At 41.8% G+C, this 21,246-nt stretch overlaps 1 protein-coding gene across 1 annotated transcript in view; it reads left to right on the top strand.

Annotated features, from left to right (window-relative positions):
• Positions 1-21,246, top strand: part of F13A1 (coagulation factor XIII A chain) — a 352,278-nt gene that overhangs the window by 276,244 nt on the left and 54,788 nt on the right. The window contains exons 11-12 of the mRNA XM_085607215.1: positions 4,954-5,107; positions 16,678-16,962. Coding sequence (XP_085463341.1) covers positions 4,954-5,107; positions 16,678-16,962 — 439 coding nt within the window. The remainder of the gene's footprint in view (positions 1-4,953; positions 5,108-16,677; positions 16,963-21,246) is intronic.

Below are 21,246 nucleotides of genomic sequence, written 5' to 3'. Positions count from 1 at the left end.
CTTCTTTCAGGAGTGGAAGAAGATCACTTCAGATAAATTGATTCTAAACATAATAGAATAGCAATCAACAATGGAAACTACTCAATATATTTTGTGAACCCAAAGGTAGATGGAACATTACAGCCAATTCTAGACCTAAGATTTCTAAACAAATTTAAAAAAACAAAAAAATTCAAGATGGCAACCCTACACGAGGTCATAACACAATTGCAAATAGGGGCTTACATGGCAACAATAGACTTAAAAGACACCTATTTGCATATTCCAATGAATGGAGGACGCAAAACATACCTCAGATTTGTGAAGGACAAAACATCCTACCAGTTCAAGGTACTTGCCTTTCGGATCAAATCTGCACTGAGTATTCACACAAAGTGCCTAGCAACAGTTGCAGCATAATTATGGAGAACAATTTTACACAAAAAGGGGGTACCTCTCTCACCATCACTTAAAGACTCTTTCAGCCTTGGAAGTTCCTTCTATTAACTCCAAGTCTAGTCAATTAATGTCCGATGTTGCTTTATATACATATATGTTTTTCCATGTACTGAATTTAAGTAAACACTTTGAATGGATGAAATCACTTTTTAATCGTGTGCCATATCTTTGGCTGTATCAAACATTTTCTTTTTTAACAGTAAAAAAGCACTCGAAAGCTTTCATATATCAACATAGAGCAATTCATGCATTGTTAAAGACAAAACTTCAACATCTAAATCACAAAACAAAAAATCACTACTCATTTGGTAAACACATTAAACATTACAAACATGTCACACTCACATGAGCTGTTACTGTGAAAGCAATTCTAAATCTTATATGTCCTACTCTGCTTTTACATGTCGGGGCCTATCAGCTTTTGACTCCACAATACTTTTTTCTTAGGTGGTCCTAATGAGGTCAAAGTGAAATATGAGTAGTTTCTTGTCTATACCGATACTCTTCAGATTAGACAGTCCATTATTTTACTCTATAATTAAGTTTGTTAACTCTTGGCCTCAAAGATTCGATGCCCACGCATTTCAACATTCATAGTGGGACCATAGGATATTTTGGCAGATGGTCTTCATCAGGGCAGGAGAAGCTTTTTGTAGGACACGGGGAATTCTTGGGCGTGTGCAGGAAGTCCAACTTCAACCGAGATTTATCGGTGGTGGCAAGGGAACTTATCCTGTGTGTTGTGTTGTTCTTCTTATCTCTTTGGTTTTCACTCTGTCTTCTTCGCAGCATTTTCTTTTTCTCGCGGGTGCAGCACGACGCAGTCAGTGGGATCCCTATGGTACCCCCCTTTTTTGTGAAAAATGTATTGCAGATTCCAGCCTCTCCCTACCTAAATCGAATCACTTCCCTATTTGAGTCTTAACTATGGAGACAAGGCATAAACGTTTGTCCCTACTTAGACGACTGACTGGTAAGGGCAAGTTCACACAAGAAGTGCAAAGAGCACATTGTGCAAGTAATGAGAACTCCATACAGTTTTGGGTTTTCATTAAACATGGAGAAGTTCTCTCCAAAACCTGAACCAGAGAAGATGTTTCAGGGGGCAAGGATCGATTTAGTCCAAAGGAAAGTGTATCCCAGTGAGAAGAGAACAGAATTACTTTTGAAGGAAACAAGCTGTACAGGAAGGGGCAAGCTCTAACAGTGAGGATGGTGGCAAAGTTGCTAGGAAATATAGATCCTGCATCCCGTTGATACCCAACACAAGACCCCACATGAGTTCAATACAGGAATGCCTAGAAAATCAATGGTCACAAGCAACAGGGAGTTGGGAAGATCTAGTTGTTGTCACACAAAAAATAAGGGAAGAGATAGCATGGTGAAACTAGTCACATATAACACAAGGGAGAACATTTGCTCAACCAACTCCCACAGTGACCATTACAACAGACGTCTCACATATGGGATGGGGAGCACACATGAGCAATCTCAAAGTGCAGGGAGTATGGTAGGAAAAAGATGCTGTAAAACATATCTTCACCCTGCAACTAAATTTAGTGTTCCTAGCTTTAAAAGCCTTTCAGAAAGAGCTGTGGGGTTAAACAATATTGATCCAAACGGACCATACAACCACCATGTTCTACATCAACAAACAGGGAGGGACACAATCACTTCCACGGTTGAAATTAGCACAAGAGCTATGGAAATGTATGATTCAAAGAAAGATGGAAATCTTAGCAGTACATCTACCAGGAAAAGACAATGTCAAGGCAGACAGACTGAGCAGACAAGCCTCATGGTCCCACAAATGGGGAACTAAACCAAACAGTACTCAAGAGGATCTTTCAAGAAATCGGGCAATACAGAAGTACATCTGGTTGCAACACCACTGAATGCAAAATGCCAACGCTTTCCCTCCAGACAACCTTACCAGCTATCCATGGGGAATGCACTGTCGATAGACTGATTAGGGAAATTTGTGTATGCTTTTGCCCCAATACCATGACTACACAGGGTGATCTGCAAATGCAAGCTCAGCTGTATGACCCTGATACTAATTGCTCCACATTGGGCGAGAGAATCATGGTTCTCAGAGCTGATACAACTATCTCATGGGAATATTCACAGATTACCAAACAGACCAGATTGGCTGTCAAGGAAGGGTGCTACACCCGAACCAGAGTCTTTAAGCCTGGCAGCATGGCTCCTAATCACTTAGAATGTGGTCACCTAAAGCTACCAGAGAATACAAAGGCTGTCCTAAGAGAGGCAAGGAAGCCAACAAAAAGAAAGTGTATATGGCTTAATGGAAAACATACTCATTTTGATGTCTTAAAGAGGGACTATTAAGAAGAAACACAAGAGACAAGACTGTGCTGAAATATATCATGCATCTCCTAGACTGCTAACTGCCATATGCATCTTTAAAGATTTATTTAGCAGCAATAGTGGGTTACACAAGGGACACATTGGGAGATGTTTCTTCACAGCACATTTAATAAGGAGGTTCATTGAATGAGCAGAGAGAATTGCACCACCAAAAATGTTACCTGCACCCACATGGAATTTGAATGTAGTGCTCACACAAATGATGAAGGCACCATTTGAATCTTTACACAAGGAAACATTGCAAATGCGCACTCTAAAATCAGCTTTTTTAGTGCCACAACTTCACTACGCAGGGTCAGTGAATTACAGGCACTCATGTTACAAGAACCATATTTTTGAGTACGTGGATAGATAGATAGATAGATAGATAGATAGATAGATAGATAGATAGATAGATAGATAGATAGATAGATAGATAGATAGATAGATAGATAGATAGATAGATAGATAGATAGATTTATTTTAACCCCTTTTTCAATCCCACTGCCTTGAAAAAAAATGTCTGCCAAGCCGTAACATGATCTTCACTGCACACGTTCACCAAGCACTACTGTGTAGATATTCAGATGAACAAAGAAGCGCAAGTGGGACAGAAGGTCTTGCAACACATATTCAGTAACCAGAGCTCATCTTCCACCCAGCCACCACAGTAACAACAAACCGCTACAAAGTCCATGCACAGCATAGTGAATCCAGAAAGATTCACGCTGCAAAACGTAAAGTTTCTTACCTGTCGGTGTAGTTTTGCAGCTTGAAGACTTTCTGGATTCACTAGCGATCCCACCCTCCTCCACCAGAAAGATGAGACAGGAGGATGAGGATTAAACCAGGAATAAGACTTTAAGAGCTTAAAGAAAAGAAACAGTAATACAAGACAAGAAAAAAGAATCTAAAGATGGCGACCAAAGATGGGAGCTTCCGGACCAAGCACGTCTACGTCACGAAAGACACCAAATGGTGGTATGTCGACGCCCACCTGGGCCACGAAAAAAAAAGAGAAAAGACAACAATTCTGGACCCAACCACTAGATGGCGGAATAATGCACAGCATAGTGAATCCAGAAAGTCTTCAAGCTGCAAAACTACACGACAGGTAAGAAACTATACGTTATTGGAATAGCCAAGAGCTTTTAACGCGGTGCATCCTGCACCTGACCAGTCACAACAGATGACAATGCAAAAGGAATGCCTGTGTACATACATTCTAATGTTTAAAGCAGCAGCTTCATTAAACTACAAACTAATTATAACAGACACCCATGGTTATGTTGCCTGCTAATTTTCAGATTTTTCTCATGACCTCGTTAGCTAGTTCAAATATTAAGAGACGTAGATATTGTTGAAAACGTACACAGATTGGAAAGCAGCGGAGGGGGTGGACAGGGCGAGCACACACAGCGGGGACAAAGAGAATATGTGCACGTGCATTCCATACCTAGGCTGAATAAGACGTTTCACCCAGCAGAGCTAGCCCTCAGCAAATGTGAGGCTCGGCAATGATGTGAGAGGATCAGCAAAGTAGGCGAGAATGAAGATCTCCTCCTGCCATGGTGTATACTTTGAAATTTACTCTTTTTGACCAGTGACACTCACCTGCAAAGAAGAGTCCCAGGCCCCAGTACTGGTGCTCGCTACCATAAACTACTGGTTCAAATTAAGCACTGGGTGACTCAGAGGCACTGGGTGACTCAGAGGAAGATGCTACTGTGATGTTACAATGCAGGCTGGATTATTAGCAGCAAGAGTGCCTTGCACTCTAAAGCCAGCATGGAAAATTGATATTTTATCTCCTGTTTAGATTCTGAAATAGAGCTATAAGTAAGGTGCAGAGGCCCCTCTAACCTTTGATCCCTGGCACCACAGCCCCTGCTGCTCTATTGATAGCTATGTCTCTGATCATAGTACGTTTGTATAAAAATCTATTGTTGTAGAACTGTTCAACGATAAGGACATTATTTCAAGACGTGGTCTGACCTGCGTTACTACATGGTGCACTAGTATTATAGTAGTCTAATATCTTATTTTGTCTTTAACATGTCTCCTTTGTAGCGCATTTGCTGATTACATTTAGAGTTAATAAATGAAAACGATGTTCCTAATTGCCATTTTCTTATTCTCGTGCAGGTTAACAGTGATGTTGTGTACTACAATTCAATGAAGGATGGTTCTAAGGAACTGGTATATGTTGATAAAACACACGTTGGGAGGAAGATTTTGACAAAAGCGATTGGATCTGATGAAATACAGGATATTACGGATCAATATAAGTTTTCCGAAGGTAGGCTTGATGTGACAAATATTTGGGATTTTGGTGTGCTTGTTAGTCCAGATGGTTTCCGACTATTGAGCACAAAGGTATTGTGCTACCAAATATCTTAGCCTAAATCCAAACCGTACCTTTCCAGACTTACAGTGCTTCATAAATCATGAAAAACAGAGATAGGGAAGTCTGGGAAGTTGACGGTCCCTAGGTGGAGAGCAACTTCTTTATATGAAGCGTATCTACAACACTAATGACACTCTCAATGAGCTCACTTCATATCTGTTTTTCTAGCAGAATTAGTCAGCATTGGATAAATACAATGCCATCCATGGTGAGCTAGAAGGGTGACAGTCTTTTGTCATTTTTAGGTTGAAGCCTACCATCCAAGGACATTTTAGAGACATTCAGAAAGCTGATCAAGGAATGCATTCTGCCTGTTGCTTACCTTTGGCATTCCACTCCACTCTATCTACTCCCAATCCACTCTACTTCACCACACTCCACTCTACCCAAATCTACCCCACTCCAATCTACCCCACTCAAATCTACCACACTCCACTCAAATCTACCCCACTCCACTCAAACCTAACCCACTCCAACCCAATCCACCCCATTGCAATCTACCCCACTCCAATCTACTCACTCCAATCCAACCAACTCCACTCCAATTTGCCCCACTCTATCCCAATCTACCCTATTCTACCCCACCCTACTCCACCCCACCACCCTACTCTAACCCACTAAAAATAATCCCTCTTCAATTTACCCCGCTCCAATCTCCCCCACTCCATTCCAATCTACCCCACTGTAATCCACCCAATCTACCTCTACCCCACTCCACTCCAATTTACCCCAGTCTATCTTACTCCACTCCAATCTTGACTCCACTCTACCCTAATCTACCCCACTCCAATCCACCCAATCTACCACACTCCACTCTACCCCAGTCTATCACACTCCATCCAATCTACCCTTCTCTACTTCAATCCAGTGTTCCACATGCCACCCAAACGACCCCATCCCAGTCCAATCTAACCCACTCCACCCCAATCCACCCCAGTTCATCCCACTCCAATCTACCCTACCCAATTCCATCCCAAACTACCCTACTCCGATCTACCCCATCCAATCCACCAAACTCCAATCTACCACACTCCACTCCATTCTGCCCCACTTTACTCTAATCTACCCTACCATAAACCACCCAAACTAGCCCTCTCCATTCCAATCTACTCCTCTCTACCCCACTCTGATCTACCCCACTCCACTCCAATCTACCCCAATCCACTGCACTCCACTCTTCCCCAATCTACCCCACTCCATTCCAATCTACCCCTATATATCCCACTCCACTGTACCTCACTCTAATCTATCCCACTTTATTTTACCTCAATCTTCCCAATTCATTGTACATCACTCCCCCACTTTAATCTACCCACTCAATAGACCCTAATCTACTCCACTGCAATCTACCCCACTCTACTACACTCTACCCCAATCCACCCCATTCCACCACACTCAATCTACCTCACCCCATCCCACTTCAATCTACCCCACTCCACAATCTACCCCACTCCATCCCAATCTACCCAACTCCAAACTACCGCAATTTACCCCCACTCCATTTCACCCTACTATAATCCACCCAATCTACCCCACTCCACCCCAATCTACCTGACTGCACTCCAGTCTGCCCCACTCCAATCTACCCCAATCCACGCTACTCCACACTTCCACAATCTACCTCACACCAATCTACCCCAATATATCCCACTCCACTCTACCTCAATCTACCCCGATCTACCCTAATCCTAGCTACCCCACTCCAATCTACCCTACTCTAATCTACCTCAATTTACTCCACTCCACCCAAATCTACCTCAATTTAATCTACCTCACTCCAATCTACCATGTTAATCTACCCAACTCCCCGATTCCAATTTACCCCATCCATCCAATTCCATTCTAGCCCACTCTACCCCCACTCCACTCCATGCCAATCTAACCCACTCCATTCTTCCCCAATCTACCCCGTTCTGGTCTACCATAATCAAACCCGCTTCAACCTACCCCACCCCACTCCCCGCCACTAACGTTTAGTCATGCTGAACAGCAGCCACACTGGGGTACATAATGGTTAAAACACATTGCCAAAGGCAATAGCTCACACAGAAGTGAGACCTATTGGCTTTGCCAAAGCTTGCTTATCTAAGCCTTTAAGCATAGTTTTAGCAAGTGCTACCCACGCCAAACCAAATAATGCCAAAGTCATTTTACCATCCCAGTATTATAGCTTCGGAGTGGTAAAATCACACCCAGACCAACTTGGAATGAGAAAAAGCAGCTTAGACTACGTCAGAGAATCATAGCCTAGTCCTGACAAAAGGGTGAGGCCAGTACAAGTCCAAATCAACAATACTCTGCACCACCGTCCTGCCTGAGGCTGTGCGGGTTACCATGCGGGGAAGTACCTACAAATGAGCTTTGCGCCCACACAATTAATCAGAGGTCAACAGGCAGTTATCTGTTGAAGGGATCACAATACATAGGCTAATTTCAGAGCGAAACCGTCTGTTATCTGTTCTGCAAATTTCATTTTCTATGGCACTAAGTGCTTCAGCTTGAGTCACAAATGATTTCGTTGATTACGTGTTTGTTTAATTTGATTTTGTCAGACAGAATCCCCAAATTTGCTGTAGATCAATATTTCTAGTCTTGATCACGTTTATTCCAGAGTGTCCTATGTCCACCAGGAAGATTTTTTATAAAATTATTAATTCACCAGAATGGGATTTTACATACCGCTTCTACTGTATTTGTGCAATCGCAATTTTACTAGAGCACCTGAGAATTGTGATTTTGATTTTTAAAAGCGATCTTAAACCTGGCCGGTTGTAATTGATGACTACGGAAAACAATCCGAATTCAGTAAAGGGAGGGGTGACATTTGTGCCAGGTCATGTTTTTGAGACATTATGGCACCATTGAGAGAAGCAATATACTGTGTTATTGAACGTAGACGTAGGACCACTAACCTCCTGATTTCACAGTGTAGCTGGGCAAGCCAGCAAATCTAGAGAGAACCGAGCTAGAGCTCTGGCTTGGCTCCCAGAGCCAAAGCATGAGCCAAGCCATCAAAAGATTAGAACTTAACTGATACAGACAATGGCAAATAAAAATAAGACAGAGACTCTTCCAGATAAAAAATAGGTTATTTCTTGAATGCTGGTGTTCTTTTTTTTACGGAGTTTTATATAGCGCGAACTTGACCCGAAGGTATCAGGTATCAGAGTACTTTACATAGCACTAGTTGCGTTACATGAGGACACATTCATTAATTTTTGTTAGGCATGGGGAGATTAAGTGATTTGCCCAGCACCACAGATTGTTCATTGCCGAGACTCGGACCCGGTTTCCCAGATTCGAGGTCGACCGCCCTAGCCGTTAGGCCAACTCCTCTTTTCTTTAGTACAATAAATGATGTCACTCAATTGGCATCTATTAAAAACAACGTGGACGGACCCACTAGTTAATCCTTAAGCAAGGAAGAATCTGTTGGAAGTATTGGAGTGCCAGGAACCTCATAGGTTTTTAAGAAGAACCCTCACCCACCAACCTAGTTGGTGGCATGCTTCATCATCGGGTTCCCAGCTGGGCAGCCAAATGCAACCCAGCTGTGCTTCGACGTCTTAACCCCTTCCATGCCCATGACGGAACGGTTCCGTCATGAGCATCGGTTGCGCTGTGCTCATGACGGAACCGTTCCGTCATGGCCCCGCCCGCGCTCGAACCCTTCAGCACCGCGGGGGAATTCCCGCCGCGCTGAAGGGGTTAATTACAGCTGAGCGGATTTTGTTTCAGTGTGATGTGTGCTCAAAACAGTGGTGAAGTTTAAAAATGCCTCTGGTACTCCTTGCTGACAAAATGTTGTATTCCCAGCGGGCCAGGATGTAGTTAAAAGAGAAAAGGGTGATAGAGTGAAGCAGGCAATTTGTCTTCGTTATCGCTCAAAAACTGGTCAACATGTTTAAGCCTCGTCAACAATAGTGAGGCTTTCTTCAGGACCATACATTGAGAAAAAATGTGCTGTGGCAAAAAATAAGCCACGTGTATATATTTCAGCAAACGCGCTAAGGTGCGCTGGTTTAACCATACTTACGGAACCACCGTCTGGTTAAAACACTAGCTACGTATTTGCAGTAGCTACATTAGATCCCAGAAGTAGCGGACTCCTGTAGTCAAACATTCATCAAGGCTGACCGCCCACCTGTCTCACCTACTAGGGTCTTCTCTGGATCTCACCTATGTAGCACCACAGTGGATGGCATCAATAAAGGCCAGAGCCTTGCTGTTTTTTGTTGTTTTTTTTACCCACCCTAAAGAGGTTGTTTCAAGCAGGGGGAAACCCTTCATATTAGCCTTTATGAATGTGATGTGGGATGATTATTGGGTTACCTATAAATTCTCCATGCCTTATCACCCTCAGACCAACAGGCCCATTGAGAGCGTCATCAAGATCCTAAAAGGTATGATTATGTGGCTGAAAGAGCCTTTTACATATAAAAAGTGAATATCATGTTACCCTGCTGTTGGTTGTATATAGGTAGGTTCCGCAGTTCGGTTATGACTTTAATTGACATTATATTTTGGCATACTGTCAGAGGTCCCTTGAGTTTTATGTGTGAAAGGTGGAAAATGCGCCAAAGAAGCCCACATAGGATGTGGCAGAGTATACAATGTGACCAAACTGGCACTGACAGAAGTTAGGGGGGTGGGGGTGGGAGGGCGCAGAAGGTAGGGGGTGGGGAGGGAGGGAAGGACGCAGGAAATACAAAAAATAAAAAACGCACCTTCTCGCCACTTCCTCACCTCCATAGTCCTCCCTCACTCGGCCTTACTGGAAGCACACCCACACAACCAGTCAGCCAATCACAACTCTGCCGTAGCAGTGTTGTGATTGGTCTGAGAGCCGTGTTTTGGCGCTCAGACGCTGACTGGGGGCCTGGGCATGTTTTCCACCTGGGCTGTAATGAAGCCTGCATGGAGAGCATGCGAAGTGCGCAAGACTGTATTGGGCGGCCCGAAGGGCACTTTAGGAGTGTGCTACCATTTTCCCCTGCCCCCACCCCATAACGTAAAGTGGGTGGAAGTTGGAGAAAATTAAATGATAATAACGCAAGTTATTATTTTATTTTCCCTTTGAGACACTGTAAAAAAGCAGTAGGGCGACGCTCCTCCACCTTAGCAGTGGAGCCGCCACTGCAAACTCCACGACGGCCCAGTACATGGAAAACGTCCAACAGAAATTTGGAGACTAGTCAAGAGCTGACCAAACAATTGTATGACCAGAAGGCAGCTGTGATTGAGCGCTAACCTGGACATAAGATGTGGGTGGTAGAGCCATGTTTTCTCCATGATAAGTGGAACTCAGCAGGTAAGATTTTCTAGTCTGAACTGCTTTGAGCTATATTTGCTGCAAGAAACAAATCTTTCGCAGGCCACCTGGGAGAAGGTGTCCAGCCTGGTGTCGCACCACACTGACGCGGCTCCAATCCTTGCACTACTGGAGGCCTTCAAATTCCAAAATGAGTCAATGGTGTCTTTTATAGTTTAATGAAGTGATATCACTGCCAGAAATTTGACCCACTTACGGTTAATTTTTTGTCATGCTAGGTTGAACCTGACAGTGAGATGCTAGAGAAAGCAACAGTATATCTGGAAGCTTTAGATAGCATAACGCAGGGCATGTAGTCTCAATACTGCCAGACCCCAAAGCTTTTACAGAGTATACAGATTACACAAGAGGAAACCAGTGCCTGCTGTTTAGACCTCCTTTCTTTTACCCATTGAGCAGATAATGAACATATGAAATTTCAAATTATAAAACAACTAAGATTTGGCAATAGGTTTTCACTTAATCATGACACTTAAGCAGTATTGTACTGTTTGTGTTTTTTCTATCATGTTTTGTGAGGAATTGAGGCCTCCCCACAAAACATTTGTGTTGTGTGAACAGGCCCCATGATACTGTTGCGAATACTGTTTTAATAGTATGGTTAGGGAACTTGCAGAACATTTGTGTCTCCTGCTTGAGGAGCCTGCAGACAGCTATCAGAGGTTCAGTCCATCTTGCCCCACCACCAATAGTGTGAGTGAAGAAGGTCAGAGATGTTGGGTGACAGCTGTCTTTCTTTACAATATCATCAAAAGGCTTTAATACTATGGATCACAGGGAATCCAGGAGCCACCCTATAATATGGAGAAGTTTGGTAAATCCCACTGACATCAGATCAGAGTGCTATCGTTCTAGCTTGTGCTGTCACTGAGACACTGAATAATTTATGAGAAACTAGTACCAGTAATCAGATATTCACTATACCAATTTGCATTGTAGCAGTGTCAGATGCTGAGGAGGTGTGTGGGCTGCATACATATTGCCCCAATCAACACTGGGTAAGGGTGGGGGCCCAGGAAGCAGTGATGGGGGAGGTGAGAGGAAATCCATCGAATGGCCCTCAGCTTCCTGGGCTAGGCTGCAGGTATGCACAGATTATATGGGATGTAACACATTCTGCCCACAAAGCCAGGTCAGTGAGATAGAAACATGGTAGTTGAGGTGGGTAAGCCATCCTGGTATGTGCTCAAAACCACTGGAGAACACTAGAAGCATGTAGAATCCACCCCTCCCATGGTCCCAGGCAGACCAGGGTTATTGATGGAGCTAGTTCATCTATCTCGTGTAAACTTTTCCAGGTTGCCATTTCATGACTGAAGATGGTGTAAAGTAAAGGGGGGGGGGATTGTTGGTAGCAGAGCTATGTGGGACCCCAGCAACTGTTGGCCATGGTTGGAGGAATATGTAACGTTACATCGTGGTCTTCACACCGCAATACCTTTACAACGCAGGCATTACAACGCAAGTCGTTACAACGACTTGCACTGCAGGGCGCTGGACTTAGGAATAGCATAATTTACTATTCCAACTCCAGCCTTCATTACAGTAGGGAAGTTGTTGGAATAGTAAACCCTACTATTCCTTAGCTTAGAGCGCCATCCAGCGCAAGTAGTTGTAATGACTTGCGTTGAAATGCCTGCGTTGTAAAGGTATTGCGGTGTGAAGACAGCGATGTAACGGATGTCTCCCTGGTTGGAGCCCCACATATTTTAATGCTCTTATGTTCTCTTATCTTTTCTCTCGCTCATGAGTTAGACAAATCAAGAGTCTTTCCTCTTTGTTAAAAAAAGGTTTAGGGAAAAGAGCAGAGGTTTCATTTTATTTTAATTTTCAAAAGCAATGTCATCAGAATTCCCTTAAAGTGCACAGACAATGGAATGAAAATGCTTTAAAAAATAAAATGAAGAAATGTTCAATAGAGCTTCCACCTCTAGTGTGCTCTAGTTATACCTTGGAGTGCAGTATGCTCAATTAACGTCCATGTGCTTCCAATCATTATTTTTCCTGACACTAGTATTTAAGCATCGTTTGCGAGCCCAATATTTCACAAAATGGCTGCTTTGTCTATCTTTGCATTCTTTCAGTACTCAGGAATCTGGGATTCTGAAATCGTGGATGAGATTATCCCCCTGGACCAATCAAGATCATTTGCCAATGTAGAAATAGTCTTGGAGGTTCTAGATCCCTGACAATATATGCTAAAATTAACCCTTCTAAGCACACCTGATCACTTTTTGTACTGTATATATATATATATCAAAAACTATTGCATGGATTTACACAAAATCATAAGAAAGGCCTATTCCAAGTAAAGTTCTATATTCATGGCTAGTGTAGAGTATTCTGTTCAGCATGCTTTGCTGTAGCGAGTGCAAAAACCCCTATGAAATTTAGAAAGGGAAATACTATTTCTGGACCTCCTTACATAAGATTTCACACACTCTTGATCGATTTGCACAATAGAGATGAAGAAACTTTGTTTGATGCGTTAAAATATGTCCTATTTCATTAAGATTTGTCAAACAGTTCCCAAGCAAATCTGAAAAACCTTTTACTATGGAAAGTTGCAACTGAGGTGAGCCATGACTACAGAACAACAGCAGTTTCCCAGAGCCCTATATATTATGCAAAATTACTTCCTTGTGGCCGCACTCAAAACTGGACTGGCATTCACCAACAGTGTGCATCTGTGAGTTGTAACTGAAACCAGACTAAGTAGCCCTCCCTATGCATTTTGGTCCACGTGGTCCATCTTTCAAATGTTTTATTTTTCTTAGCCCCAGACACATTTTTCGCTCTACATGAGCTCTTTGGGGAAGCATAGCAGGAACTGAGCACCAAACATGTTTGCAGCATAACACTTAAAGACCAGCGTCTTCTTAACTGTTCAACGAACAGCATGGTATTGCAAGGATCATCCCCTTTTGATGTGATCCATTGACCACAGGAACCATTTTGTGCAAAACAACCTTGGCTGCATTCGAAACAGGGATGTCATGCTCTAATAGTCTGCATCTGTGAGTTTCAAGTGAAACCAGACTCAGTAGCCCTTACAATGGCAAAGTTGCAGTCTTTTAAATGGAGCAAGGCTTGATAACTTCGTTCAAATATTTTATTTTTCTTAGCCCAGAACACGTTTTTCACTCTTCATGCTGCTTTGCTGAAGAGCTCATGAAAAGCAAAGCAAATGTCTGGGACTAAAAATAATAACATATTGGTGGTTGCCATTGTGTAGTTACAGATAGGCCCTAGTTTTTAAAAGAAAGAGACTTTTTTTGTTTTTGCTAATAACTTTGGTGCTGTTTGATGAATCTACTCAAGAATTCCCCCCAAAAAGATCATCTACCTCAGCTCCTTCTTGGAAAGATTTGAGCTGATCAGTCAAGTGCAGGCCAAAAACAAATCGAGGGAAGGTCCCAAAATTATGATCTCCCAGGTTAAGTCCTCGAGGAAAATTTGCTCTCTGATGCAGGAAATATGGCTTCACTCAAAAAGTGTTTTTGGGATTTGGTGTAAATCCATTTAGCCGTTTAAGAGAAATTTGCATTTAAAGAAGTGCTCAATTTGGGCTGGAAGGAGTTAAAAAAAATGTAGATATATCTAGATGGTTGATCGAGTGGGAGGCCTGTGGAGCCAAAACTGTTTTAAAATAGGGCCCTCTGATTGGCTGAGGGAATTTTTTCTCCCCATTTCAGTCCTCCAGGACCAGACCCACTCTATGGGTGTTAGCAGAGGGTTGGATACCACAGGCAACTCCAGCTCCACATGACCTAAATCCCTATACAGCGGAGGTTGACCACCATTAGGTGTTCGTCGCAGGGGGTGGCTGCAGGTCTAGCCCCTGTAGCCAACCTCCCACTGTGCACTGCAGACGGCTGGGCATAGGGGGAGTTGGACACCTATGGCCGGGTTAGCGAGTGCTAGGCCATGCTCAAACTGACCGCTGCACATGGTTGTGGGCAGGGGTGGGTTGGGCACAGGGTCTTTTGGGAGACAGGGCCCTGCAAACTACCCCCTGCTGCACACGGCTGAAGGATGTATGTCGCGGGAGAGTTGGCTGCATATGAATGACAAAAAACAGAAATTCACTGAAAAAAACAAAGGCCAATGTGACGTTACAGCTAGGTATGTAATAAGATTTTAGTTTATGTTGAAAAACCCTAGAAATTCATTAACAAAAACAAAGGTTAATGCGGTGCTATAGTTAGGTGTTGAAATAAGATAACAACTAACGTTTAAAATCCAAAAAATCACAAACATTCACCTTTATAATTGACTGAGTGAGCTATCTATAACTGTTGCTCCTTCCATGCACTAATTATGACTTCACAAATTACATCACCCATGACATGTTAAATGACATCATTGATGGCATCTCAAATTACATCACGGATGACATCATACAATCATTGTGACACTGTCCTATAGTTTTTATTGACTTGAAGTAATTCAACATGTAATGTGGACAATTTTCTATTCGCCTGGGGTAATGTGATTCGCCTATTAAAGACTTCACATAGCTCACAATTTTAAATCATGACATTGACAGGTATAGATTTGCTACTGAAAAGACATCTTTTTTCAGGCCCTATGGACAGCCCTTCGTAGTTAATTAAAATGCAATACACACATTCCTGAGATAGGCACAATGGCAAACAATCTTAGAGCCTTGCTTACACCACCAGTGCACAATAAACCACCTCTAAGAGGGACACTGCTACATTTTACATTATTGAACAACCTGCAATGTTTCAAATTCTTCAGCGAAGTTCAGGGAATAAGTATTCACATCTTATGAACGTCTTTCTACATAGAATTTGTCTATAACACTGTATTACAGCTGTTTAGCATGAACGTGTGCCCAGATATCCAATGGTGGATAACCTATTGCCAACTGAAGACTTGGCCTTTCTCACAGATCGTTTGGAGCAGGCTTTGGCTTTAAGCCTCAACCTACTTTTAAACATACCTCTAGAACCCACATCAGGTCCTCTCAGCCTTTACCTTGTTTATCTTGCACCCCAAACCTTAGTGATTTGTAAACTGTGCACCATTAACTTTTCAACATGCACAATCACTTTTGCCTTCAAGACTTACTCTAGTTCCTTGCTATGGACCCACACATTTATGCTCAGTAACTCTATGATGTATATGACTATGTTGTTATCAGTGATGTCATCAATGATGTCATTTGAAATGTCATCAGTGAGGTCATCAATGATGTCAATCAAAATGTCCAGAGTGATGTAATATGTGAGATCATAATCAGTGCATAGAAGGGGCACAGGTTATAGTTAGCTTAGTGAACTATAAATGGTTAATTTCAGAGTTTTATTTTTAGGGAGCTATTAAGCGGCTCAGTAGATGGATAGGTTGAGTAGGGGATGCTGTACTTATGCAGGTGTCTCTCTCTTTAACTCATTTTAGCCCCTTTAAATATACATTATGCCTCAAATTACTAAAAGCCCACACACCTCCCCTCACACATTTAACCTTCTGGTGTCATGCCTACATTAACATCTCAATGCTAACTTACATCAGCCTGCTCATTAGGAAAGACTTTAAATTCATCAGTTCTTGTTCCAACAAAATGGTGTTCAATAGTCCCTTACCTTTGTCTTGAATACAAAATGTTAGTGTTATAATTGTTCATTAAAACTCTGTGGTGGTGCAGCAGTGATTGTTAGGGAGTTAGTTGGCTGACTGCTGCTGGTGGTGGAAACACATGTTTGTCTCTACATGTCAGAATGTTTTACTGAAATGGATGAGGAAGATATTTCAGAATGCATTGAAAATGTGACCTCATTTTTGGTTTGTAGAGCGCTAACCATAATAGAGAAGTTGCACATAACCTGATTGTTTTGGCACAAATGCGTGTCCTGTTCTAAGAAGAAAATAAAGGTATTTTATTCCTTAGCGTGTACATTTGTATTTGTGTGTACATACTTGAAAGCTATGGATATAGTGTAATACCAAGTTATTTTAAATCATCCTCTTCATTTGAAAACCGTCAAAGTATGTTTCCTTGTCTGATTGCGATGGGGTGGTAAAGAAGTTATTTTTCTGCATGTTGGTTTTCTCAAAAATATAATTTTTGTTATTTTCATCTAAACCTTATGGTTTCCAACAGGCACTGAAGAAGAGAGGCTGGCTCTGGATACCGCCCTGATGTATGGTGTTAAAAAAGAAACTTTGCAAGAAATCCCAGTCCCGGGGCAACACGCTGAAATGGACTTTGAAGTGGAAAATGTGGTCCTAGGAAGCGACTTGAAAGTCATCATCACTTTCATAAACCGAAGTCCGAACCTATACACTGCAACGGCTCATCTCAATGGGAATATTGTGTTCTACACCGGCGTCCCAAAATCAGAATTCAAGAACGAGACCCTTGAAGTGACATTGGACCCTTATAACTGTAAGCCTTCAAAAGTGTTCAGACATTCACACTGTTTGATTTCTCACATAACTTTCCAAAAATGCAAAACAATATGTTTATCCTCACAAGTACTGCCAGGGAACAAGGCTTCAATTCATAACCATTTTTCTGTGAATATGTGTGATACTATTGATTTAGTTGGTAGTAAGTCAAGCAGGTCACTGACAGAATATCAATCTCAAAAATATAGATGTAAAAAATATCAAGGGAAAAATATAAGATACAAAAATATTGACTGCCTATACTTAAAAAAGGTAAGTACAAAAATATCGGGGAAAAATATAGTTGTATTAAATATCAATTTTTAAATATATATAATTTTAAATATTAAAATAAACATATATTAAATACTAACATTAATTTATAGAAATAACATATTTAAATGTATATTTGAACAAATATAACAAATAAACTTACTTTTAAAAATGTAAACGCCCACATATATAAGCACATATAAAAATATAAATAAACAAATATTTTAAATATTAATATAATTTTGTTTTTAATGTAAATAATATAATATTTTCAAAAATATATGGATACAGATTTAAATATAACAAAAATATAAAACATTAAAAAAGAAAAACAATTTAAAATGAAAAGTAAACATATTTTTGTACAATTTAACTACAAATAATTTACAGACAAAAAATATTGACATTTTTAGAGAGAGAGGATGTCTAGTAAAGAAATGAGCAATCACGTATCTTTTGGACCTGAATAGTTGAGGTGGCAGAAGAAAAAGAAGGGAAGGAACCCACAACACATTCTCATGACATGGTGGTGCCCTACAGGGACCCAGATGGACTTGAGGGGGGAAATGAGGGCGCTTGAGGGGTTCATTTTGCACAGGATTTACAGAGAAAGATTCCATTTCCAAACCAGATTGTGAGTTTTATTGATGCCTTTTTGAGAAAGAAGGAGACACATTTATTTGATAATCCGATCATTGTGTTCAATGAGCCTGTGAACTAAACATATAATTTTTTGCTGGCTATTATATACCGGAACTTCTCTTTAATCATGTAGGAGTAATGTAGGGGATCAGCAATTTGCACAATAATGATAAAGTTCCATATCTATCCACGTTTGGAATTGGGGACTAAAATCTCAGAAATGGACACAAGTTTGCATGTTTTGTGCAATAAATTGCGCTTTCTAATAGTAAGCATATATTTCCAGTAGTTACAAATTATTAGGGGTCATGGACAGTCCAATCTACTCCTGAAAGTGCAGTTACAAGTGATCTTTCCATACTTGATTGGTAAATATTTGTTTCCACTTTTGTACTGAGTTCAATTATTCAAACAGGGGTGAAAGGCATGGTCTAGGAATGTCTGTGTGCGTCCCTCATTACAGTGAGAGATACTCCGGGGGATCTCCGAGTCACCTCCGCTTCACCTGTAAGAGCCCAGTTCAGGAGCATGGTTTTGAAGGGGCAGGTGTGATACAGATAGCAATACCCCACAGTGTGTAAGAGGCACAAGAATTGTTTACTGGATTACTTACTATAGTAATCTGCCTTTTTGTATTTCCTCCCCCACATAATTTCACTTTTATGGACCTAAAACATTGACTTTTGAGCCTCTGAACAGTGAGAGACTGCTAACTAACATTTCACTGCATGTGCTATCTTGGAGACCTCAATCCATGGACAAATCCGCTCCCATTTACTACCTGCTCTGAGCAAGTGGTAAATTTGAACTGCCAGGCCATAAGTAACGGGGGTTTTCTTGCTGTCTTGCTGATGTAACTGATACCCTTTCCTTCTCTTTCTCTACAATCCCTAGGGTGTGCCATTGTTGCTACCACCCTCCTCCAGAGACCCATGATGTAGTTAGTGACTACATCACACGTGAGATCCTTCCTTCTACCTTTTTGTAAATATTACATTCCCACAACACCATGTCTAATGCTTTACGCATAGTGTTTAACACACAGTTCTTTGTTTACGGATAGAGACCGTGATGGGCATACCATACATTTTATTTATTTGTCAATTATTCTCACTCGATAGAGGTTGATTAATCGTATTGAGTGCACTCTTTTCTTCACAGTTGCACGTATGGCCAGTGTTACTGTTAAAGTGCACCGCGTAGAGCACCAGTATTTGTATGTCCAACTACGACAAACGTATACAACCATGCCTAATTATTATATGTTTGTCTTTCTTTCCATGTTTGTTTGTGTATGTCAACATCATCCAGAATAAACTCGGTTCCTCTCAACACGAGGGATACCAGATCTATTTATATTTTTCATTTTTCACATTCATAACCACTGGTTAGGGTGGGCCTAAGCGCGCCCATACCGCCGAGGTTTACACCTTCCTTACTGTCCTGACGAATGCCTGTTTAATTACAACACATAGGCAGAAACATGTTGACCACTTCCTAGTGGACTCTGCTAAATAATCTATTCAGCCTTAATGTCCTACACTTTGTTTTGAACCATGTCAGATTGGCTTCTAATAAAATTAATTTTTTGACACAATTGTGACATTTTTAACGATCACTTTTCCCCATTCACTGAACACGAACTACCAGCTCCGCAGTAATTCTGGTATTGTAGCACACCAGGGTGGCATTCGGCCTCTCCTGGTGGAGCCCGATGATGAAGCATGTCACCAACTAGGTTGGTGAGTGACGGATTTATTAAGAACCTAGTTGGATTCTCCTGTTGTGCTCCACCTTTATAATAAAGGCACACTCTTCTGTTGATATTACCTGTTTTGGCCTGTTATGGTCTGGAAAGGTTAATGGGCCCAGGTTCCCTTTCTCTAATCCCTTTCTGATATGGTTTCATCCAGTCCTTCTCCTTTCACTCGCTCCCATCCTCTCTTTCAAGACTATTCATGGATGCAGCCTCACCCCAGGCCTCAAGTGGCAGCCATACTTCTGGGTAGCACAGTCATCTCTCCAGAGTGTATACTAAAGAGTTTGACACAGAACCAATAGCTCACCCCCAAACATGCTATTGCTCCTTTTATCTCTTTCTGGCCCATTTTCACTAAATCTAGCCTATTAAGAACCTACTTGTCTCCTTTGGTATGCAACATCAGAGCACAAATGGCGTCCCAGGATTTCCTGGGTCACAAAAATCACAGTTACTAGATGGACTACACAGACGTATAGACAATTAACGTGGGGTGTTTGCTGAATTCATTGGGCCATTTCAGTTTTCTTGGGTCACACCATCATCACTTCAGAGTGGTCCCACAGACTCAAGCACTTATGGTGCCTTTTGATTCCTAAAGGTGCTCCTGTGCCACTCTTGAGTGGGCTCCTCAGAGCATACATTTTGGCTGGCTTGTAATACCCATTTCAATTAATTACTCCCTGCCTCTCCTAAGCTGATGTCTCAGAGCATTTTGTGTCACTATTCTGTATACGGCCCTGTATACAGCCCTTTCCCATGGTTTGCTCTGATGCTGCTCCTTTTTGGACTTCTCTGAGAATATACTGTGACAGGTTGGCTACAAGTCATTCCCATGAGCTTTTACTCTGCCACTCCTGCGTGAACTACTGAGGCCATATGGCATGGCTGTGGGTTGCTTTCTGTCACTCTTGGGTAGACTCCCCTCGGCTGATTCTATGGCTTTGCAGCATGAATCTTTTCTGGCTTCGCTATGCTGTGCATTATTCCGCCATCTAGTGGTTGGCTCCATATTATTCCGCCATCAATTGGTTGGGTCCGGAATTGTAGTATTTCTTCTCTCTTTTTTTTTTTTCGTGGCCGGTGTGCGTCGACATACCACCATTTCGTGTCCTTCTGAGACGTCGACGTGCTTCCTCTGGAAGCTCACACCTTTGGTCGCCATCTGCAGATTCTTTTTTTTTTTTTTTTTCATCATTCGTTCTTGTTTCCTTTATCTCTTCCTCCTGTCTCATCTTTCTGGTGGAGGAGGGTGGGTTCGCTAGTGAAACCAGAAAATTCTTTAAGCTGTAAAACTACACCGAAAGCTAAGAAACTATACGTTTTCAATTTCCCTTGGGTTTCTCTCTATGGGCCAGATGTAGGACACAATTTACCATTAAAATTGCAGTTTTCTATGTACAAACCCTATTTTGCAAGATGATAACCGATTACCGACTCGAAAAATAGTGTTTGCGAGTCGCTATTAGGAATGTGCGTGCAAAGGGCTTCCCTTCCTATTAGTGAGTCACAGGGGAATGTACAATTGTTTTGCCACTGGAATACGGTTGCAAAACAATCACAGTTTACTACCTACTTCAAGTAGGTAGTAAGTCAGTCGCAAGCGGG

Source organism: Triturus cristatus, chromosome 5_2, assembly GCF_964204655.1.
Source record: "Triturus cristatus chromosome 5_2, aTriCri1.1, whole genome shotgun sequence".
Taxonomy (NCBI): Eukaryota; Metazoa; Chordata; class Amphibia; order Caudata; family Salamandridae; genus Triturus; species Triturus cristatus.
Note: the sequence above shows the minus strand (reverse complement) of the source record. Positions and strands in the feature narration are given on the sequence as shown.